The following is a 24,530-nucleotide window of genomic DNA, read 5'->3' as shown; positions in this document are numbered from 1 at the left end:
TGCCGTTAAGGTGATGATACGTAGGCAAATTTTGCTCAAAATATGTTCTCACTGACAATTGTGTATCACTAGCCAAGTGTGATCGGAGAGCAAGCTTTGCAGGCAAGGTTTCACCATCAACCAATCAGAGTGAAGAAAAATGGTGAAGCGACCCATCCTCAGCCAAAATTATTTTCAGAACAATAGTGGACTCTTGATAGCCTGTTGACAACATCAGTAAAATTTCTGGATGCCTAATCTATTAGCAAAATGTGAACTACAACCGCTATTAAATAGTAATCACGACTAGGAAATAATATGTGTGATTCGTTTCGTATAACATCTAGTAAACTAGCTAACTAGCTGTTGGATGCCCGTGGAAGAGATTAATTCTACCCTTTGCTAGCAAAACCCATACACTATGGATAGGAATTCATCCCACATTCAAATGCAATCATTACAGTTGAACAACGTGAAATGTAAAGCACACATGACATTACTTTTCAATAGGGATGTGCAGAAAATGTGCCCAAGTGAAAAACGAAACCTTTATAACATTGTTTTATTATATCAATTGCAGCCCGAGCAATTACCTGTAACTAGTTCCTCAAACGTGGAATGCAGCAGGGCTATAGTCAAGTGGACTGCATTTCAAGGTGGGTTCCATTTAATTCTGATATGAGTTCAGCACTTCCTTCCTTAAAAGCAAGTGACATAGTGATGTGAAAAACTGTATTAAAGCTTTGGCTTTTCATTTCGACATGATTTCTGCATGACACTTTTCGCAAGGTAATGTCATTTTTGAATTGCACTTCACGTTGTTCAATTATAATGACTGCATTAGAATATGGCTTGAATTCCTACCTATAGCCTAATAACCAACCATTTAATTCACATTTTATAAACATTACCAACTGCATTTCAAAATGTGTGATTACCTTTTCAGAAGAGGAGGCTGACATGATAGTTGAAATTGTAGTGGTTGCTGTTATTTAATTCATTTTCATTCATTCTAACTAGTCAGCTGCTTAAATTTGTCCGTTACAATTGCCCGTTATCGTCTTTGCCCATTCATTCATTCACGGTCTTGCCTCAAATGTGCCTGTGTATTAACACCTTTAAGCTTTCCATTTCCATCATGTTTGTTTAGCTTCTCATAGCTTTTCCTACTTTCAATTTCTTAATATGGGGCAAATTCCAAGCTTCTTTCTTGATTTCCTTTACAGAATCTGTTGCAATCCTTCCCCCTTTTTACTTCTCTGCATCTCGCCCTCCATCTCTGAACATATTTACACTCAGCTCAAACACTCGCTGCCAGTTTCATTCTTAAATCCGAGTCTGTGGAACATAACAGTGCCTGTGATGCACAGCTGCAACATATAAACACATATCACTGTAGTAATAGCAGTACATATTTTTCAGCTTCTCCACCCAAGCATATCTGAGAGTGAAACCCACGGGTACAAAAGCAGACATTGTGGAACGAGGTATTTTTGCAAACATCTCTCTAAAAATGTTTGCTTCTTTTTCAGTGAGGCCATTCATAAAAGATGAGAGCCCATTTAAGGCATCTACTTTACAAAAAAGAAAAGAAAACAAAGCTTAAGCACCCAATTTCACCAAATATCTACCGACCCTAAAATCAGTGCAGTCAGGAAAGTCTGAGGCATCCAGATGTGAGTCTGCACAGGCCATGTGGCCGTTCGTACGCTGGACTCTCTTCCATGGACACATGAAAGCCATGTCAACAGGCTGCTGTTTGGAAACCTCGTCAACAAGACACCGATCACACGGTCACTAGACCTCCTCTTTGGATCAAGTTCATCGTAAGAAAAGGTCCGAGTGTCAAATCTGACTACAAGACTGCATTAGACTAAAATTGGAGCAACAGACAAAACACTGACTGAAAATATCCGATACAAAGTTTACTATAATCTTGTCCTTGTTCCAATTTTCAGGTCTGATCTAACATGTTTAAAAAAGTGTAAAATCTAAATACTCTGAAGACATAACAAATACTAAATCAGAGCGTACTCTCCAGACCGACAATCAACCTGGCTTGATGGGGAAACAACAGCACCGAATAGATAAGTGTGCATCACCAACTACCGATTTGGACTCAGGTGGATTCAAATTTTAACAGGCGCGCTGGGACACCCAAACACACCAGGCCTCTTTTCCCTCTTCCTTTTGGTCCTCTGCGGCTTGAGGCAGTATCTGAATATCCACCTGACACTTTGCACCACAATCGTATGAACTTAGAATTTCCGACACTCGGAGAGGAACAGTGATGTATGTGAGGGTGCTTCTCGGGTGTGTAATGTGTGTTAATGATACCCACCACTTTCCATCTCACTGCCTTTCCTGGCCGTGGGCGCGTTGCCCATGATGCCAACCTCTCGACGGGCGATCCGTGGCTGACTACCCACCCTGCAGCCCCAACAGACCCGGACCGATTAAATCTCGATTATGTTCAAAGGTATCTCCTCAAAAGGAGCTGCCCGTAGCGCAAAAACAAAACAAAACAAAACACCTCGACAGCTTTTTTGTTGTTGGAATAGCACCACGGCAGGCGTCCTCCACCGATGGCCGAGAACCACTGACTCGGTGGAAAGCGGTACGATCCGATGTTCGGGGCTTGCAGTTATTAAAAAACCCCGAGCCGAGTGTCTTGGTCACCCAGGATTGGTAACACAAGCCGCCCTCAGCTCGGTTGGCCAGACACGGATCCAGTCATCGCCCCGGCTCCCTACCTCTTCCTAGCCCGAAGCAACGAAAACCAGTGGCCGGGGGGAGGGGGTGGAGGTGGGGGGGGGTCGTTGTTTCCCCTCGAAGGCAAGTCTTTCTCATCTGCCAAATCTAGTTGTCATCATCAAAGACGAGAGGGGATTCGGATCCAGTGGATATTTGCCCAATTCACCGTTGCTGCCCCCCACCCTCCTTCTCCTACTCGTCGACCCGGAGAGGAGCGAAATGACGGAACTGAAAGCCAGCGGACGGCCCGCCTATCCGTCTGGATGTAGGATTGACTGACAGTGGGAACGAGAATATCGGTTGGTCACCTGTCTACGGATCTTCTTCGGTATATTGCTATGGTTGGCCTAGATTACTATCTGTCAAAAAATAAATAAATACAGCTAACTCGCCCGTTCAGAAAACAACGCAAAAAAAAGCAAAATAAGGGAGCCAGGGGCGTCACTGATTATTTTTATTTTCCACCCAACGACGTAACCCACCTTCCTCCGGTTTCTCCTCCATTGGCTCAGTACGACCGTATCGTGGGAATCTCGGTGAATGTGAGAATGTCCATTGGTTATCGGCGGCTGACACCCCTCATCTACCCACCCCCACCTACCCTCATCCACCCCCAGTGACGTCAAGCTACGAGCTATTTTTAGGGACGTTGGTCAGAATTTAGCGCACGCGGGCGCGATACGGCAGGACTTCCAAATACAGCCTCTTTTTTTCTTCTTCATTCATTTACCCATTATTTACTCAGAAAAGTCTCACGTAGACAATGAGTCTCATGAGGCCCCACCAAGACAGCAGCAGCACACAGACATTTATGTAGCAACTTAGACGATAATGCAGAGACATAGTTTTGTGTATTTTTGGTTTAAGTGCGAGTGGAAAATAAACCACAGGGAGTCACGCAGTCTGATCCGGTAGGCGTTTCATGAGACGAGATATCAAGGCCCGTTGACCATCACATGTTAGTGTGATGGTCAACGTGGAAGGCCTCTTCTCCATCCTTATTTTACATGACACAGAATTAAGTAAGTGTGAATTGTCGTTTTATGATCTACGGACATAATATGCACCAACATTGTTTCTCATGCCATATACATCAGTGAAAACGTTTTTTTTTTTGGTGATTTACTCAACCTTCTGCATCAATTTGCGAAATGGATAGAGGGAGCAGGTGAGTGACTAATGAGTTACTTCCTTCAAGGAAGTATGTAAATGGATGAGAACAAGACGGTACTCCAACTGCAGTTGCTTAGCAACAAGAGATGACAGTGAATATGGTGGAGCAACGTGCATCACTGTTGCATTTTATGAATGAAATTGGAGAGAACAAGACGGTCCACCTCCCTCCTCCTAACTCCAACTGCAGTTGCTTAGCAACAAGAGATGACTGTGAATATGGTGGAGCGACGTGCATCACTGTTGCATTTTATGAATGAAATTGGAGAGAGGAGGGGAAAACTGGGCTGATGTAACCAACAGCAGTGTCTCACCGAGTTGCTATTCCTTCACTGCCCTGGCTAGGCCTACTCGACATAAGCGTCTGTGGTTGAGCCCCAAGTCTGTTGCTGTGCAGTGGCTGTCCGTGCATATTCTGCATGTTCTCGCCGTGCTCAGATGGGTTATCTCTTCACTAGGGGCCGTTCTGTGTGGAGTTTTCATGCTCTTCGCATGCTCACATGGGTTTTCTTCAACATCAAAAAAAGAACTCCAATAAAAACATGCAAAACACTGTCCTGTCCCTGACCATGATGTCTAAGTCCACCTGGAATTGGTCCCTGGGCACCGGAGGAAGGACAGCAGGATGGGAAAAATATATAAGGGCCATTTCTTCAGCCACCACACCCTGCATGCATGTGTGTGTGTGTGTGTGTGTGTGTGTGTGTGTGTGTGTGTGTGTGTGTGTGTCTCTCCAGTGTGTAGCTGTACAATGAATAAAGTCTCTCTCTAGTAGAACTGGAGTAGAAAACAGCAGTTTACAAAACCAAAAAACAACTTTATTATAACCATCAAATTTCATATACAAATATACTGAGGCAGAGTATACACAAAGAAGATACCAAAGGAAAACATGAAGACAAAATAAGAGCAAAGACACTATTTACATTGAGCTTAAGTGATTGAGCTGTTACGACAGACATTCCCTCTCCTTTGTCACTCACACAGTTCGAATTCAACTCAGGCCAGTGCAGACAGAAGTTGTGTGATTAATTGAAGTCCAGACCATTCGTGATGCAAATATATATTTCAAAGAATGGCATCCTACTGAGAAAAGTGCAGGTGAAAAATAAAAGATTTGTTAAACTCTTAAAGTTAAAACCTGGTAACAAATTAATTGACTGCTTCCAGGATTCATTCATTCAGGATTCAACTGCATTCAGGGCTACGCCTTCTCTGAAATGCCCCATACTGTGCTGGTCAGGGTCAATCTTCCACAACACTGATGAGAAGTACTGTATAACGCAAGTTTTTCTGACTCTTCTTATAGGTCACCTAAGACAGAGATAAGGTAAGTTAAGGCAAAGCTGGTGAGAAAAGTATATGCGAGTGTGTCAGAGGAGCACACAAAGAGAACAATTGGTGACAAGTCGACATTCATCCCATTTGCTCCTATTTAGAAAGAGCTTTTCTAATACCCATGTTCCATGTTTATGTCCACATTTACAGTATATACATCCAATGGGCACCATTTTGCGTTTTTATGGTTACGGTATGCATGTATAAATCCAGTGAGTCCTACATGCAGTCCATGGAGTTGTCCAGCATTGGTCCGAGGGGTGGAACCTTTCCGGGTACGATGGATGGCGGGAGCATACCACAGGTGTTAGGAGCAGGGTCAACGTTCTCACTGTCCTCCATCTTATCAGCAGAGCCGTCCCAGTTGATATGGAAACGGGTGACCCGAGGGTTGGAGGCCAAAATATTCCTCTGAAGCTGCAAGAGGCGAGCAGGGGGTTAGAGTGATAAGATTCAGTAAATGGATAGATTCAGTGTCTGTGTGTGTGTGTGTGTGAGGGGAGATAAAGGTGGCTGCAGCCCTTGAATCGTTTCATCCACTAGCTTGAATGTATAATGAATTAAAGAAGTTAGAATGTACCCATTCGTCACAAAAATTGTGCCGTTTCCCATTCAAGGTAAAACACAAGTAGAGCAAAAACTTTTTACCGTTTTTCCATTTAAAGCTTTGTTTTACTTTGGACAACTGCAGCTGCAGATTTCATGTACGGATAGTGTCTAAAATAATGCTCTAATGTAGAGATATCTAAGCATTAATTTGTGTTGATGGCAGACAGGCTTGTTATTAGATACTTTATACATGTAATAAACAGTCCTTGTGTGCAGTGTGACTGTTAAGCCCTCTGGGATATTACTGTGATTTATGTGTGCATTATCTGAAAATGGTCTTTTGAAACTGGTAGTCATCTGTGTCCTCTTTATTCTTGGCATTTACATTTGTCTCATATCCCTGTTGTATCAAGATCCAGCCAGACTTTGTTGAATTACATTTACACCTGGCATTAATTCAGCTCTTGTATAAACATCGTAATATAATTTATTCCCCTTACAATTATGTCATGTCCATTACTTCCTCTCTTAAGTTTCATCCAATAAATTTGTCAGCAAAAGTTGTCCACAAGAAAAAATCCACAAGCAAACTCCTCTTTCAGGGGTCCTGCAGGTTTCAACAGGTTAAATTTAAGACTTTTTAAGGCCTTTTTAAGACCACTTTGAATAAAATGTAAGACCTATTTCACAGCAAAAAAGAATGAAGGAAAATTACTATGAATGAATAAAAAAGTCATAGAATTACTTACAAAGTAAATCTATTAACGTTCAACAAGAATAACGACACGTTCCATCAGCAGTTCTTTCAATGAACATACAGAAAAAAACAACTACAGTACAGGCATCTCCTACAGATCACAGACTGTGTGGGGGGGTATGAATGGAGTTTGGGGACAGTTAGTGTGCATTTATATCTGCCAGTCACACACTGGTCTATACACAGCTGCACATTTTATAGAATACTGAGTATATATGTATTTGTCTGTGTGTATGTCTGTCTGTCAAAAGCTATTTTCTGAGCTCTTCTCCTTTGGCCACAATCTCCTTTTCAATGATCTCAAGCTCAGCCAACTTCTCCTTGTGGCCCCTCCTCAGAATATTTGACTTGGAGATGAGCTCTGTCATTCTGCTGCCAGCCCTGCCCTCTGCCTCTTCTGTAAACCTGTCTGCATCTCTGGCCAGACCTTTAGACACCTCTAGGATGGTTTTCCTTCTCTTTTTCAGTTCCTCCAGGTGGTCCTCTGCAGCCTTTCTCTTCTGACCCTGTGCTTCCGACTCCTTCTTCCTTCTCTCCCGATCTAGGTGGACACGGTACCTGGACCTGGCTGACGCTACAGAATTCAGGAGCTCCTTAGTGAGTAGGACCTTGGTAACACCTCCGTGTAGAGTGACATAGTCGCGCACAACGGACCATTGTTTACTTTAGAGACGAGGTCTCTCTCGACGTATTCTGCTAAACCAAACTTCGTGATGTAGGCAGTTTTGTCCCCACCGCACGCAAATGTTTTCGCTATTTCTAAATCTGGGAACATGCTTCTAAAAATCTCACCTATGCCCTTGTTGGTGCTTTAGGAATGGTATTTAGCATCCAAAGCACCTCTGCTTTTAGGGTTGGCGTAGACCCAAACATCGCCCTCCCTGCACTTGAGTTCGATGTTCTCCGATAAACTGACCGGGGGGCTACAAAGTAATGGCTATTGGTTCCATGTTGTTTTCTTTCAATACGGATTATTGGAGCGGAACGACTATTACTGTAGTGCTTACGTTGCAGCCTGGACATTTCTCTCAAATACATTTAACCTGTCAGAGAAGTTACATTTGTAAGACCTATCAAAATCATATTTAAGACCAAAAGACACATTTTAGATCAAATTTAAGACTTTTTAAGACCCCGCAGGAACCCCGTATTTTTTACAAGTATTAAATTTTAAACCATTTGCCACCTGACTGAGTTACTTCCACCTATGTAGTTGATTTTTCTGTAGACTTGAGAGAGCGCATTTACACTCTAATGTTAATGTGGTCAAACTTTCTTTTATTGTATAAGACTGGGGAAACATGGACGGAATCTCCCTGTACCTCACCTTTCAGCTTTATTTCTTTTCATAATGCAATGATTTGATTAAAATTTGATTCTTGATGCATCCAAATACTTGATTTAAAACTGCTCCAATGAGTCACCTTTTGTACTTAACTAAAAAAAAAAAAAACAAAAAAAACAAAACAAAACAAAACAAACCAGTCAAACCTATGATTCATAATCAAAATAATCTGACCACCCTACCAACTCTCCTAAGTGATCTTTGACTAGGGTGTGTGTCTCAATGCAGAGAGTATGCAGTGCTGTAATTGTGAAATACACTTGAGAGGGAATACTGTTTTTGGGTTTGTTTTTTTTTTGTCTCCATATTGTGCACAGGTAGTAGAAGCCTTGGTTTCCAACAACAGACTACAGGTGCAAATTTTAAGCCCCCCCCCCAAACTGCAATGGACCCAACTGCTTTGCCTGTGCAGAGAGGTGGGTGCAAGTGTTCAATGTTCACTGGCTGTGAAAACAACTAGCCATTTCATCGCCACCTTCAGGTGAAACTGCACAATGCAGTTCTCTCATATTTGTAACACTCCAACAACACATCTTGGCCCTTAACCTCAACAGGCTCCATATTCACCCTCTACAAAGAAGTGCCATTTCTTTCCATGTACTATAGATTTAAAAAAAGTTCGTTTATATTTCATATATAATATACATACAAACAAATGTGCACAAGCTCCCCCAGTCCATTTCCTCAGATCATGCATTTCCCCCCCAAGCATTAAATATAGTTTGCACAAATAAAAGTACTAGAGATAACTGCGAATGACAAAATTATATATGCGGAATTTAAATATAGGTCTGTTTTTCTCTAAATTTAGACTTTTAACTATTTACAAATATAGCTTGTAAATGCCCTGAACTGCTGAGTTTCTGAGAGGCTTAATTCTAAACCAGTGGCTTGCGAAGAGTTTGAGCACTGTGTTCATTTAAGTAGATTTTTTTTTTAGAAAACTGATCTAAAACTCTTTTTTTTTTTATTTATTTCTGATTTTTCCCTTTCCTCTCCCAATTTAGTGGCCAATCGATCCCTAATGTAGTTCAAACACCCACCCTCATACTGCATGTGTTTGCCAACTGCATCTCTCTAGCTGGCAGTCTCGAAGGAGACGCCTCGCCACTTCCATGACAAGACGAATCCAGACTGAGCCACTGCTTTTTCCGACACACACAGAGACGCATTCATGTGACGAACACAATCCGACTCTGCCCCCATCCTGAAGACAGCGCTGCCAATTATTGCTGCTTCGTCGAGTCCGGTCATAGTCGGATCTGACGAGACCGGGGCACGAACCCCGGTCCCCAGTGGGCAACTGCGTCGACACAAAGCCGATGCTTAGATCGCTACACCACCGAGGACCCAAAAAACTAATTTTAATGCAAATATATGCAATTTAAGGCACATTCATGGAGCGGCAGGTCTGTATCTTTTTTTTCCCCCCACAAACTTATTAAACTTTGAACATCCGAAATGGTCAAAATGACAGCCTTGGTCGTTCTAGTGTTAATGATGCTGTTGCTGCTGCTGTGTGTGTGTGTGTGTGAATATGGGGCCGCCGTGCCAGGCTATGTGATGCTGTTAAGGTTCTTCTGGGTGCCTGTAACATTACTTCTGATGATGTATAGGCCTTGTATGATTTAACCGTGGTGCATTCAGGCAAGTATAGTTGTAATGGCCTATTTTGGTTAACATGTATGTTTCAGTGTGTGGGTGCAGTGCACAGGGTGTGTGTGATGCGTCAGTGCCGTAGTACTGGGGTAGTAGTGCTTATAGTTAGTGCATGCTGCTTCTGCTTGCTACTCTCTGCTTTCAGCTACTGCCGCCGGCTAGCCCTCCTTTGTGGGGGTGAAAAGAGGAGCCGAGTGCGTAAATCTCCGCTGCCGGTACATAGCCTCTCTACCGCCAAGACTCCTGCAGTGCCTCCTCGTGGCCACACACGGTAACTGGGTACCTTGCGGTCCCTGGCTAAACTGTAGGGGATCTCGGGGCTACAGTGGTCCCCAGATGTCTAATGCGCAGGCCCATGTGAAGTGGATACGCCCTGGCATTGACCAACCACTGTTCCACTGCCTTGTGGGTAAGTCTAGGACGACAAAGTCTAGGGGAGCACACCCTGAGAGAAAAGCAACGTGCATGGCGGCGCACGATAGGCGGTCCTCTGACAGACTGGAGCTCCGGCAGCCTCCTGCAGCTGTGGAAGAGTGCTGGTCGTCTTGGGCCCCCCTTGCCACCGGATCCCACCCTCTCACAGTGAAGAAGTGCTGCTGGGACATGCGCACCCCCAGCGGCACTCTAAATAATATCTTTGCGCAGGTATCCACCTCTGCCTCGGTGAGACCAGCAACCGGAATATGGATCAAAGTCTGGCGGCGATGGGGTGTCTGGTGACGGGAGCAGGTATGAATGCACTGGAAGCTCCTAATCAGACCCCTGCACGCCAGCGGCACAGGGCTATTCATGGTCGCCAGCAGCTGGGTTTGAGAGGCAGCTGTTCTCGGCAGACCCGTGTGTCTGAGCAGCCCTATTTAGGAGCCACACTGCTCACCCCAACTGGGGAGAGGCCTAGAAAAGGTGGCCTAAACATTGCCCACTCAAAACATCCTGGATAGGCTACCGCACCTGTCGGGACATTCCACTCTGCGGTCGAAATAAACAAAAGAAAATAATTCCCTTTAAACTGGCAACATGGAACATAAGAACTCTGCCGGACATTAATGCTGAAAGACCTCAGCGAAGGACTGCACTCATTGCAGCGGAACTCAACCGCTACAATATTGAAATCGCTGCACTCAGCGAAACCAGGTTCCTGGATGAAGGCTCCCTGAAGGAGGATACTTACACCTTCTTCTGGAAGGAATACCCTGCAGGAGGACAACATCAGCATGGTGTGGGATTTGCAATAAAAAACAGTCTCTTACCAAGACTCACTGAAACACCGATTGGCATAAGTGAAAGGCTCATGTCACTCAGGATCCCTCTGGCCAAGAAACACTATGCCACCCTCCTAGGTGCCTATGCACCAACACTGCCATCAGAGGATGACGTAAAGGACCGCTTCTACCAGTCACTAGATGAGGCTCTCCATCATATACCCAAGGAGGACAAGATCTTTTTGCTGGGCGATTTCAATGCAAGAGTGGGGAAAGACAACAAGGTGTGGGGTGGTGTCATTGGTGGGCATGGCATTGGGAAAGTCAATGCAAATGGACTGTGCCTCCTAAGCCTCTATGCTGAGCATGGCTTGACCATCACAAACATCCTCTTCCAATTAAAAAATAAGCACAAAACATCCTGGATGCACCCACGCTCCAAACATGGGCACCTCTTGGACTACATCATTGTGAGACACGCTGATATAAAAGACGTCTTACTCACTCGTGCAATGAGAGGTGCCGAGTGCTACACAGATCACCGGCTCATCATGACCAGGCTCCAGGTGGAGGTACGCCCTGCTGTTCGTCTCCAAAGGTCAGGAAAGAAGAGGCTTGACTGTACCCGGTTAGAAAAGGCTGAGGTCCAGAACAATCTCCGCCTCTCTTTGGCTGAAAAACTGGAAAACATTGAGCTTCTCTTGAGCACAGATGATTCCATTGATAGGAAATGGTCTTCCGTGAGCTCCAGACTCTACAAGGCAGCATCCCAATCCATCGGTTACAAGAGCAGAAAGCACCAGGACTGGTTCAATGACAACACAGGCACAATAACTTCCATACTCAAAGGCATGCATAAAGCACACAGTGCTGTCCTCAACAATCCCACATCAGCTACACTCTGACAACAATGGCAAGCATCCAGGACAGAGGTGCAGTCAAAATTGCGTGCCCTGCAGAATGAGTGGTGGATATCGAAGGCAAATGAAATACAAACCCATGCCGATAGAAATGATATGCACAACTTTTATGATGCAGTGAAAACCATCTATGGCCCAAGAAACTGCTCTGTCTCCCCCCTGAAGTCTGATGATAGTACCACCTTCATACAGGATCAGAAACTCGTCACAAAAAGATGGGCAGAACATTTTGAGACTCTTTTGAACCAGCCCTCCCAACAGATCCCTCAATCTTGGATGAACTTCCTGTCCGCCCCACGATCCAAGACCTTGACCTTCCACCAACCTTTGAAGAGGTTCATTGTGCAGTTAGGTTGCTGAAAAATAACAAGACCCCTGGCCCTGACAGTATCCCTGCAGATATTTTTAAACAGGGAGGCTACCTCTGCACCCATGCACTTTTCCTGTTCATCTCACACGTATGGAAGAATGAAACTGTTCCTCAACAGTGGAGCGATGCTAACATCATCTCCATATATAAAGGGAAAGGAGACAAGTCCCTCTGTGGCAACAGCTGTGGCATTTCACTACTTGCTGTTGCTGGAAAAGTCTTGGCCAAATTCATGCTACACAGGCTGGTAAAAAAACATCTCAGAGGAGCTGTTGCCTGGGTCACAGTGCGGGTTCAGGAGGAATAGGAGTACTGTGGACATGGTGTTCACAGCACGGCAACTCCTGGAGAAGTGTTGGGAGAAACACCAGGACCTCTTCATAGCCTTCATCGACCTGTCAAAGGCTTTCGACACAGTCAACAAGGACATCCTATGGAACATCCTCCTAAAGTTTGGCTGCCCACGAAGGTTTGTCAACATCCTTCAAAGATTTCATGTGGGGATGATGGCACGTGTGACCATTGGAGGCCAGGAATCCGAGCCCTTCAGGGTGTGCACCGGGGTACGCCAGGGGTGCATTCTTGCTCCACTTCTCTTTAGCATATTCCTCCTGTGTGTCAAAGCTGCTCCATGAGGAAATTAGGAAGGACAGTGGGGTTACTGTGGACTTCAGACTAGATATCCAAAGGAGTTGAATCAAGTGCAACTGGACTTGGTATATATCCGTGAAGACGTTTCACCTCTCATCCAAGAGGCTTCCTCAGTTCGTGCCTTTCTGACTAGACCAAGCTAGTCTGACTGGCTGGTGATGAGACTCATAATGTATCCTCTAGGAGTCGTTGTCAGAGCTCTTGATATGCGTGGCTCTTTGTGTCCCGATGTTTACCAACGCGTGTCGCTAACAGAGCCATACATATGAGTGGCTCTTTTGTGTACCGATGTTTGGACGCGCCCGTCGTTATCGGAGCTATTGATATGCATGGCTCTCCTGTGCTCTGATGTCCAGCCGCGCCCGTCGCCATCGGAGTTATTGATTTGCATTTGTTTAGCAGCGACAGTTGTTGAGGGTGTTAGTTTTGACTTCATTATTCAGTGGTCATGAGAGTCGTTGGAGCCGTTAGTGACCGACTATTGTTCTTGGAGGCTAGGCTTCTTGAGTCTCCTGGGTAGAGATGAAAGGACGGCATTGTAAGTGGGAGATAGGTGGTGTCGCAGACCTCCTCCTCTGTTGAGGGATGGTTTTTCCAGTTTCCCATAGATGGCTTCCTTCACCCCTCTTTCAAACCATCTATCTTTTCTGTCCAAAATGTGTACGTTGCTATCCTCGAAGGAGTGTGTCTTCTCCTTTAGGTGTAGATAGACTGCTGAGTCTTGTCCTGAGGAGTTTGGCCTTCTGTGTTGGGCCATCCGTTTGTGTAGTAGTTGTTTGGTTTCTCCTATGTATAGGTCAGTGCAATCCTCATTGCATTGTACAGCATACACCAGATTGCTTTTCCGGGTGTGTGGTACACAGTCTTTGGGATGAACCAGTCTTTGTCGGAGTGTGTTGCTGGGTTTGAAGTGTACCGGGATGCGGTGTTTGTTGAAAATTCTCCTGAGTTTCTCGGAGACCCCAGAAACATACGGGATGACTGTGCTATTCCTTCTGTTCCTTTTCTCCTCGTCGCTCACCTGGTTGGTCTTTTTGGAACGTGTTGCAGTTTTCACAAAGGTCCAACTGGGGTAGCCGCAGGTTTTTAAAGCTCCCCTCAGGTGTTTGTGTTCTTCTCGTTGAGCCTGAGTGCTGCTGGGCACATGGTCAGCTCTGTGTTGCAAAGTTCTGATGACGCTCAGTTTGTGTTCCAGCGGGTGGTGTGAGTCGAAAAGTAGATATTGGTCTGTAGGGAGGAACTCTGGTTTGAACGGGGAGTCAAAGAGGCCATCTATGTTAAGAGGGACCATCCCTACACCGGGGGGGCTAAGAGTAGGTCCGTCACCATCTTACAGTGCTGTGATTGCAAACATTCCCAAATCCTCTGTGAACAGTAATGTAGTTTGCATATGAAACTGGTCGCTGGTTTCGGTCGTTATGGAACTGTATTGTTTAGAAGGGTTGGGATACTTGCAGTCAGTTTAGACTGAAGAGGTTACTTAGATGAGTGATGAAACGTATCTGTCAATAAACGTTGTATCCAGATGAACTGATTATTGAACCTACGTTGACAAACTACATCTAGTTTTCAAATAATACTCCCTCTAATATTTCAGACCTTATTTTGTAATAAGTTTAAATAATAGATCATTTGTCATGTATATAATTTAGAAAACAAAATATCACAGTATGATAACATTAGAAATGTATCCCCGAATACAATACCATTGAAAGACAATCAACGATAACACTGAGTTATTGCTCAGCCCTAATTGAAGATGCAAGTATTGGTAAATGTTTCACTGGAAAGTGAAAAAGGACTTTGCTGACATAGGTGTTTCTCTGACAGGTACATTAGATGACACATATACTTGATATCGGTAACCTCCAACACAACAAAGCAGAGAAAGGCAACATGCAGAAATGCATCTTTTGGAATAGCTTAAATTGTTCTTCTGTTTGCAGTCAGTAATATGTTCACACAGGACCCTATAGCTGATGGTAAAATGCCTATAAGCCTCAGGGCCTTTAAGAGTTTGATCTTCAATATCTTGACTTTTGATACACTGAAGGACTATCATAATCATTATCCCCTCCGACTACACTTTGTAGAAATAGCTTTATTAATTTTGATCCCTGCACATTCCTCATCACCCGGGACACAAATGATTGTCACGTGTAAAGGGGTCTCTGTATGCTACCTGAGTGTAGTCTGGTTTGAGTGGTGGGTTCTCTCGCAGCTCTGGGTCTGTGTATTCATTGTTGACATAGTAACCTATGCGGATGAATTCTTGTCCACGGTAGGTGCAGGTTATAAGAACAACAGTCACCCCTACAGCATCACTCTCCGGGATCAGCCCAGTGGTAGGAGCATCTGCCTATGGGGACAAACAAGGAGACAGACAGCATTAGATCCAGATAAAATATGGACGGCTGAATGGATGGATTGATGTAACAGCATGACAAAAGACAAGGGCATGCCTTGAGGGAGTGCAGGCGAGGCCGACTTTGCTTCATGGATGAGGAGCACATAACCACTAAAAGCAGCGGTATACAGCTTCTAAGGTTCAGCAGTTTAGAGTACGGTGATTTGGTGTCATCGAAGTCTAAGGGTACAATGAATTTACGTCTAATTCATGTGGACAATCATGGGAATAGAACCCTAAACTGCTGTTGTCCTCCTCTGTGAACTCATCAGGGCTGTATTTAGTTTCTCGTAAAATTTACTCCATGTTTCACCTGTTTCTAACCTTTGTACTGTACCATACAAAAGAACAGATAACCCAAAAGCAAACATTTAAGATTTCTGATTATCCATACCACGAAGCAGGGAGTTCACAGTGTCCCCAAATGGCATTACTTTAAAGGAGTTAGGCTAAACCAAGGTGTCATAAAACTATTTTCCATATTGACATGAGGAAGACAGACCGCAATATCTTTATGGAATCCAGGACACACTTTAGAGAGAACGACACAGAAAGTGGAATCACTTCATCTGGACATAATGTTTATTGAGAGAAACGTTTCATCACTCATCCAAATGACCTCTTCAGTCTCAACTGACTGCAGGTATCCCCACCCTTATAAACAACACAGTGGCATAACGACCGAAAACAACGCCCAGTTTCATTCATTAATTATCCAAACTGCTTATTCTTACTCAGGGTCATGGGGATGCTGGAGCCTATCCCAGCAGTCATTGGGCAGCAGGCAAGGAGACACCCTGGATAAGCCACTAGTCCATCACAGGGCCAACACACACACACACACACCTAGGGACAATTTAGTATGGCGGACTCACTCAACCTGCATATCTTTGGACTGTGGGAGGAAAGTGGAGTACCCGGAGGAAACCCACACAGACACGGGGAGAACATGAAAACTCCACCCAGAGGACGACCCCCAAGGTTGGACTACCCCGGGGCTCGAACCCAAACGACCAGTTTCTTTTTTTTTTTTTTTCCCCAGTTTCCGGTGTGAGAAGATGGCCACACGAACTTACATTTGCGGCGGCCTCACCCAGTACCGTCCATGCAGTGTCTTTGTCCATGTCTAAGTTTGTTTTGTCTTCCGTTTGATGGCTGGGAGTGCTTGGTCTGCTGTGTCCTGTGGGCCAAGGGACCACAGCCCTGCCCAGAGCTGCGCCCGAAGAGGAAACAACAAGGGCGGTCTGACAGGATGCGGAAGTGGGGCAGGCTAAGCTAACTGCTAGCCCATGCAGACCAGCAATTTCAATAACACCAAGGGTGGTCAGGCAGCGGCCTCGCCTAGCGTTGAATGTTTTAGTGTTGTTGTTTGGAGTGCGGGGAGGTGTGTCGAAGGTGTCTGGCTGGAAAAGCTGGCGTTGGATCGGCTGGGGGAGCCTGGTCTGCTGCGTCGGTTGGGCCTGGGGACCACGGCCCTGCCTGGAGTTGCGCCTGAGGAGGAAACACCGAGGGCGGTCTGACAGAACGCGGAAGCAGGGCGGGCTAAGCTAACTGCTAGCCCATGCAGACTGGCAGTTCCAACAGTCATCCTGCATTCGTTCTCTTGGACAGTGATTTTTTTGTGGTTTGATATGTATATGTGTTCTTTGAATTTTTGGATGTTTTTGTCGTTGTGTTGCACTGCTCTGGGCTGGGGGAAACGATATTTCATTTCATGTACACAAGTACATGAAATGAAATGACAGATAAAGTGTTCCTGATTACTGATATGCAATTTTCTGTGAGCATTAACTACAGTTTCAATGGCAATGCGTACTATTCACCGAGAATTTGGGAATGGTTACAATCACAGCATTGTAAGATGGCGACGGATGTACTCTTAGGCCCCTCCTCGGTTCAGGGATGGTTGTTCCCTCTTCACATAGACGGCTTCTTTGATTCCCCATTTAAACCAACAGTCCCTTCCTCCCTATCAAGGATGTGCACATCCTCATCCTTGAAAGAGCGGCCACTGGCCTGTAGATGGGTGTCGACTGCAGAGTCCTGGCCTGACACATCAGCTCTTTTGTGTTGTGCCATCCTCTTGTGTGCCAGCGTCCTGTTTGGTTTCTCCGATGTACAATTCACAGCAATCCTCCCAGCACTTAACAGCGTACACGATATTGCTCTGTTTGTGTTGGGGGACCCAATCTTTGGGGTGGACCAATTTCTGGCGCAGCGTGTTTTGGGGTTTGGAGCTGAGACACGGTGTTTGGAAAATACATGTCTGCTGGGGAAGGGGAGTAATCCCATATTAAACAGGCCATGGTTAAGTGTGGTTATCCTAACTGGGCGTTTGTCAAAGCCAGGAAGACGTCCAAACAGTGCACCAGCCGATGAAAAAGGAGAAGGACAACAGCTGCTTAAGCGTAAACCAGTGGTGATGCTGTTTCTGGCGGTAGTGTCAGAATAGCTGAGACGCGTATTTTCCAAACACCGTGTCTCGGTGGCTTTCAAACTCCAAAACATGCTGCGCCAGAAATTTGTCCAACCCAAGGATCAGGTCCCATGGCACAAACAGAGCAATACAGCGTACGCTGTTAAGTGCTGGGAGGATTGCTGTGATTTCTACATCGGGTAAACCAAAGAGACACTGGCCAAATGGTTTGGCACAACACAAAAGAGCTAACGTATCAGGCCAGGACTCGGTAGTCTACACCCATCGGCCACTATTTCAAGCATGAGGCTGTTTATATCCTTAATAGGGACGACCGCTGGTTTGAACGGGGAGTCAGATGCCAGCTACATAAAGAGGGAACGACCATCAATGAACCGGGGGGGGGGGGGGGGGAGCAAGAGTACATCTCTCGCCATCTTACAATGCTGTGATTGCAACCATTCCCAAATCCTCTGTGAATAGTACATATTGCCATTGAAAAGTCATGGTAATTTGCATACGAAACTGATTGTTGGTTTTATTCGTTATGCCAATGTATTGTTTGTAAGGGTGGGGATACCTGCAGTCAGTTGAGACTGAAGAGGTCACTTAGATGAATGATGAAACATTTCTCTCAATAAGCGTTATGTCCAGATGAACTGATTCAACTTTGTGATTTTCTTACCTTGATTATTGAGCATCAAGACACTTTAGAGACTGCATTTCAAGGTTGAGGTAAAGTGAGAAAAGATGAGTATTATAAACGAGAGAGAGTTTACGGTAAAGTGTAACTTTTTTTAAAAGGTTTTAGAATATATAAAAAAAAACATTTACTTTGTCAGGGAAATCAATTCTGTGGGGTAATCAGAGACAGAACTTACTTGGAAAACAAACATGTGTCTGCCTGCTGGTACCGGGCCAACCAAAACAGAGTCTAGAGTCTGGTCATATTGCTCACTTTCAGCTGAACCCACATATATGATCTTCCACTCCAGATCTGAAAGCACATTGGTGAACAGTTAGACTATTTTTAAACACTTTGTTCCTGCACAAGTCCTCAGTTGCTCCGATGCCAGTTTATCTCATCCAGCAAAATCTGGGGCTGCAGCTTTCTTCAGCTACGCCCCTGAACTATGGGACATGGTATCTAAACGATATCAATGGAGAGCTCAGGGGACATTTTCAAACAAAGGCTTAAAACACACCCTTTTAATTTAGATTTTAACTTAAAGTTTGTTCATTGTACTAATTTACTTCCATGTATAAGCATTTATTTTTATATGCTCTTTGCTGTTGGCACTTTAAAACGTTTTCTGCTTGTTTTAGTTCTTCTGCTTCTTTCTATTGTAAAACCCTTTACGCTGCATTTCATGTATGAAAATCTTTATAAAGATTGTTGTAGTTTATTATTACAACAACAACAACAACAACAACAGGGCTAAGGTTCTCCAACGTAGTATATATATACACGTATATGACTAAAAAGAATGATAAAAAAAATCTTCATTTTGAGCGCAGTACAATCGGAAGTAAAATCAGTTTAACCCTTTCATTGTATATATTCAAATAAAGTTGTTCTTTACAATAAACTGTTTCAGCAAAATCACGCCACCTAACCACACTTATAGAAACAAAAGACTTGAACACCTCTTTCACCAGCCCTGGGCCAGAGTCTGTGTACATTAACCTCTTTCCCATGACGACCTGACTAATAATAATACACGGCTCCATTATAACTTAACGCGCGCTTATTCACTCGATGGCTCCGCTACCACCCTGACATTATGGGAAACACCAATAAGCTACTCGTACAGACCAAATACTACACCCCAAATGTGACGACAGATCTAATCGTCAGAGGAAAAAGGCGTGGCGATGTGCGCAAAACGCGCCAGCGCCAGATTTCAAGTATCGTCATGTCACTACGAACCCTCAACAGGCAGTAACTGATAGCAAAAAAAACAAAAAAAAAACAAAAACAAACTAGCAAACCTATGACTTATTTTCATGCTGCACTCTTTTAACCATCGGAAGAAAAACTGCGAGTAAAAACTGTTGAGTGCGCGCCACAGACAGAGTACCACAGAGATACGCGTAACCTCGTTTCAAATACTCATGTGGCTTCGTCGCGTTCGAGTCCTTAATACCTACCTTCTGGCAAATCCTCCATGCACTCAAACGTTATCTCAAACTGAAACGGGTTGCCAAAGGGGCTTGGATTGTCCAGTACTGCAACATTCAACACTTGCACCTTGGCCATCGCGTTGCGTTTGGGTTAGCGCAGCCTGTTTCGTTGGCTTTTCCACCCGAGCGAAGCTAATTTGCGGATAACTTAATCACTCACACAACTTGCAAACTCTTAACTCAACGCTCCAGCGTTATCCCCGAAAACTCCGACGTCGGCTGTCCCCACGGAGACTGACGGAAACTGGACGCATTGAACGGAAGTACGTCACCGTTAAAAGTGCCATGGACGTCACTTTTTTTTTCTTCCTAGGATGGCGAAGTCATGACCCGCCCTACTCTGCATTTAATTGGCTACTCTCGTTGCCCCGTTTGTTGGGCCGGTTCCCCGCGATGTGAACGAGCGAAAATCAGATCGTTTTTGAATCCTCCTCCTGCGCCATCTCCTTCTTCTCTGCGTTATTTGGCGGATTGCAATGCCAAATTTTAGGTGTATACCGCCACCTACCATACCGGAGTATATAGAACGAGATCTAGTTTACATTAGTCTAAAATAAAAGCATATTCTATTAAACAATCCAGGATTTATTCAAAAATATATTACCCCTGTCTGTTTCCCACATCTTATCTCAATTTCTTCCTAATATACCTTCTAAATCCTATCCTCGTCCGGCCTCTCACCCCCCTTTTTTCTCCTCAATTGTATCCGGCCAATTACCCCACTCTATCTACATGTTTTATTTTGCTTTTGCGTTAAAACTGTGGACCAGCCTGCTATGTCCAGTCCCCGTGTATTTTCTGGAGCTGTACTATTGCTGGAGATGTAATACCGCTGTGTTTATCACCAAAATGAATGCGGATTGGATTCAAAACCGACAGTGTGCGCCGAATCCCCCCCCTTTTTTTCCCTCCCCAATTGTACCCGGCCAATTACCCCACACTTCCGAGCCATCCAGGTCGCTGCTCCGCCCCCTCTGCCGAGCCTGGGAGGGCTACAGACTACCACATGCCTCCTCCAATACACGCCGAGCCGCCATCCGCTTCTTTTCACTTGACAGTGAAGAGTTTCTCCAGGGGGACGTAACACGTGGGAGGATCAAGCTATCCCCCTCCCCAGTTCCCCCCACCCCCCTGAACAGGCGCCCGACCGACCAGAGGAGGCACTAGTGCAGCGACCAGGACACACACCCACACCCGGCTTCCCACCCACAGACACGGCCAATTGTGTCTGCAGGGACGACCGACCAAGCCGGAGGTAACGCGGGGATTCGAACCGCCGATCCCCTTGTTGGTATGCAACGGAATAGACCGTCACGCCTCCCGGACGCCACAGCCTGTCACCCTTTGTTGCAACCGTATATATGTTATATTTGTCACAATGCATTATTACGTGTTCCACATTTTCAGTCATATCAAAGTGCGTGCATGCGCACTTGTGAATTTCCTTTTTTCCAACAGAGATAGTCTTTATTTAAACCAGTGTGATCAAATCTTAACATGGATTAAACTACCTCCTTTCTTCTACTTCTCCCTTTAACACTCTGTGCTGTCTTTTGTATTCTATAGCACGTTCTGCCCTAACTGTCCTCGTCTCCTGTAAAAGTTCCGATGTTTTCTTTTCGACTAGTGTTTCACCTTTCCCCTTTCAAAATTGTGAGTCAATTGAATGCCTCATATTTAGGGATTTTTTTGTTTTGTTTTTGTTTTTTAGCAATCCTGTCTGCAAATTCACTGCCCTTTACTCCCACATGAGCAAGCATCCAACAAAATTCTGCATCTTGTCCCAATCTTTGAATTCTAAATAGACGTTTGTGGTGACCCACATCTATATAACTAGAGACATTCACCTAAGAGAGAATGCACTTCCGCTTCCGGTCCAGAGAGTTCAGTGTCGTTGTCGAATATATGACATGTAAAGTTGGAGCTAGTAAACTACCTCGACTACGTCTACTCTCACGTCTCCTGTCTCGTTGTTTTCTAACTCCACATTGGTGACCCCGACGTGATCGAACAACTAATACGAGTATGTCTGACAACGACGACGCCGGTGCTAACAACATGGCTATTGCTAACGCTAGCATTTACGCCGCTACTGTGAAGCTACCCGACTTTTGGCAGCATAATCCACGGCCGTGGTTTCAACATGTGGAAGCCCAGTTCCAGCTGAGAGGGATAACGCAGGATGCAACGCAGTACTTCCACGTAGTGGCGGCGTTAGACGCATCGACAACGGCGCGAGCAATGACACTGTTGGAAGCTCCGCCAGCTGCTGGCAAGTACGATGCTATAAAGACATTCCTCCTGAAACTATTTGAACTGTCGGAGCTGGAGAAGGCAGACCGTTTACTGTCCCCGAATGGCCTCGGCGACGGCAAACCGTCTGAGTTAATGGAAAAAATGCTGTCTGTGCTGGGATCGGCTGATCCGGCCTTTCTTTTCACACACATTTTTCTGAGGCAGCTCCCCGCACCTGTACGCACAGCACTGGCCAGTTCTCCTCTCGCCGCCTCCAAGGACTACCGTTCTCTGGCTGCTGAAGCAGACAGGGTTTTCCTGGCCAACCGGCAACAGTTTGTGCATGCCCTGCTACCCCACCAGACCGCCCCACCACCACCTGTGTACGACTATATGGACACCGCGGCTGCGGTGACAGCCCGCCGCCAACCTGACGACGGGCTCTGTTATTACCATGCCAGGTTTGGGGCAAAAGCAAAACGGTGTCGCAAACCCTGCAGTTACAGGGTTCAGGGAAACGCCAAGGCCGGCGCTCGTTAACGGCTATGGGCGCCGGCCGTGACTGCAAGCTGTTGTTCATCAGAGACTCCTTGTCGGGCCGGCGGCTGCTGGTTGACTCTGGCGCTCAACGCAGCATACTACCAGCACAAGCTGTGGACACGATGACCGACAGTCACGGCCCCCAGATGGACGCCGCCAACGGCACGTCCATTCGGACGTACGGTATCAGACATGTGGACGTGTGTTTTGGCGGCCGACGTTTCGGCTGGGACTTTGTGATGGCTGCTGTATCCACCCCGATCCTAGGTGCGGATTTCCTCTGTGCTTTCAACCTGCTGGTGGATGTTATAAACTGTCGCGTGATTGATGCCGTCTCTTTTGCGTCATACCCCTGCACGCTTGGGGGCGCTGGAGCGCTGTGCCTCGCTAACACACTCTCCACCGGGGATCCATACCAACGCCTGCTCGCAAATTTCCCCGAGCTGACCACACCCACCTTCTCCTCGGCGGTGGCCAAGCACGGCGTGGAACATCATATCACCACAGTGGGGCCCCCAGTTTACACCCGGGCCCGACGCCTCGACTCGGCCAAGCTCGCAATAGCCAGGGAGGAGTTTTCGACTATGGAGCGCCTCGGCATTGTCCGCCGTTCTGACAGCCCGTGGGCTTCCCCTCTTCACATGGTTACTAAGGCCAACGGGGGTTGGCGCCCGTGCGGGGACTACCGTCGCCTAAACAATGCCACGACCCCCGACCGGTACCCCATACCGCACATACAAGATTTCTCTACCCACCTGGCGGGCGCTGCCATCTATTCCAAAATCGACTTAGTGCGGGGGTATCACCAAGTGCCGGTCCACCCACTGGATGTCCCAAAAACGGCTGTCATCACACCCTTTGGGCTCTTTGAGTTTTTACGTATGCCTTTCGGCCTTAAAGGGGCGGCGCAGACGTTTCAGCGCCTTATGGATTCTGTGCTCCGTGACATGCCATTTTTGTTTGTGTACTTAGACGACATCCTCGTGGCCAGTGCGTCGGCGGAGGAACACATGACGCACCTCAGACAGCTGTTTGACAGGCTCAGCGAACACGGCCTCATCATCAACCCAGCTAAGTGTCAGTTCGGGGAGTCGTCCATCACCTTCCTCGGGCACCACATCACTCCACAGGGGGCCGTTCCCCTCCCTGCCAGGGTTGAGGCTGTCACCATGTTCCCCCGCCCCCGCACTGTACAGTCGCTGCAGGAATTCCTGGGCATGGTGAACTTTTATAACCGTTTCCTGCCCCGTGCAGCCCACATCATGCGTCCCCTGTATGAGGCCCTGCGGGGTAAGAAGTCTAAGGACGAGCTGGACTGGTCTTCGGGGATGGACGAGGCTTTTGTGGCCGCCAAGACCGCGCTGGCCAACGCTGCGCTGCTAGCTCACCCGTCGCCTGCCGCCCCCATAGCCCTTACAACGGATGCCTCCGACTACGCCGTGGGGGCCGTGTGTGAGCAGTGGGTGGGGGGGGGCTGGCAGCCGTTGGCGTTCTTCAGTAAACAACTCCGTGAGAGCGAGCGCAAATACAGCACCTTTGATAGGGAACTACTGGGTCTCTTCCTCGCAACCAGACACTTTAGGTTCCTATTGGAGGGCCGACAGTTCACCGCTTTCGTGGACCACAAACCGCTGACGTTCTGTATGGCCAAAACCTCAGAACCGTGGTCTGGGCGTCAGCAGCGTCATCTCGCGGCGGTTTCCGAGTTTACCACGGACATACAACACGTGTCGGGCAAGGATAACTCCGTCGCCGACTGCCTTTCACGGGCGGTTGTTAACGCCGTTCACTTGGGACTCGACTACGCCGCTATGGCAGCGGACCAAGCCAAGGACGCGACCGTTCAAGACTACCGGTCGACCCCTACGGCGCTACGGCTGGAGGACATGACATTCGACGCGGCCAACACCACCCTCCTCTGTGACATCTCCACCGGTCAACCGCGCCCCCTGGTGCCTACTTCCTGGCGGCGCCGAGTTTTCGACACCGTCCACGGCCTTTCCCACCCGGGAGTGAAGGCCTCGACCAAATTGGTGAGCGTCAAGTTTGTT

General features: G+C 46.4%; 2 protein-coding genes across 3 annotated transcripts in view; both read right to left on the bottom strand.

The window, feature by feature from the left end:
- Positions 1 to 3,171, bottom strand: part of prkacab (protein kinase, cAMP-dependent, catalytic, alpha, genome duplicate b) — a 28,949-nt gene extending 25,778 nt beyond the window's left edge. Inside the window, exon 1 of the mRNA XM_056280932.1 lies at positions 2,321 to 3,171. Coding sequence (XP_056136907.1) covers positions 2,321 to 2,366 — 46 coding nt within the window. The 5' untranslated portion in view covers positions 2,367 to 3,171. The remainder of the gene's footprint in view (positions 1 to 2,320) is intronic.
- A 1,568-nt stretch (positions 3,172 to 4,739) lies between these two features.
- asf1bb (anti-silencing function 1Bb histone chaperone) lies at positions 4,740 to 19,958 on the bottom strand. 2 transcript variants are annotated; one of them, XM_056280790.1, is made up of 5 exons: positions 19,672 to 19,958; positions 18,402 to 18,517; positions 14,880 to 15,056; positions 5,468 to 5,661; positions 4,740 to 5,220 (listed from the first exon to the last, which is right to left on the bottom strand). In XM_056280790.1, exons 1-5 carry the CDS (start codon positions 19,778 to 19,780, stop codon positions 5,217 to 5,219), a joined length of 600 nt encoding a protein of 199 aa, XP_056136765.1. In that variant the 5' UTR covers positions 19,781 to 19,958; the 3' UTR covers positions 4,740 to 5,216. The 2 variants fall into 2 exon arrangements, with proteins under 2 accessions (XP_056136765.1, XP_056136764.1); XM_056280789.1 differs by lacking the exon at positions 4,740 to 5,220 and having other exon boundaries at positions 5,262 to 5,661.
- Positions 19,959 to 24,530: the final 4,572 nt, after the last annotated feature.

The sequence above is a fragment of the Lampris incognitus genome, chromosome 5 (genome assembly GCF_029633865.1).
Source record: "Lampris incognitus isolate fLamInc1 chromosome 5, fLamInc1.hap2, whole genome shotgun sequence".
Taxonomy (NCBI): Eukaryota; Metazoa; Chordata; class Actinopteri; order Lampriformes; family Lampridae; genus Lampris; species Lampris incognitus.
The sequence above is the reverse complement of the archived record's forward strand: the minus strand, read 5'-3'. Positions and strand labels throughout refer to the sequence as shown.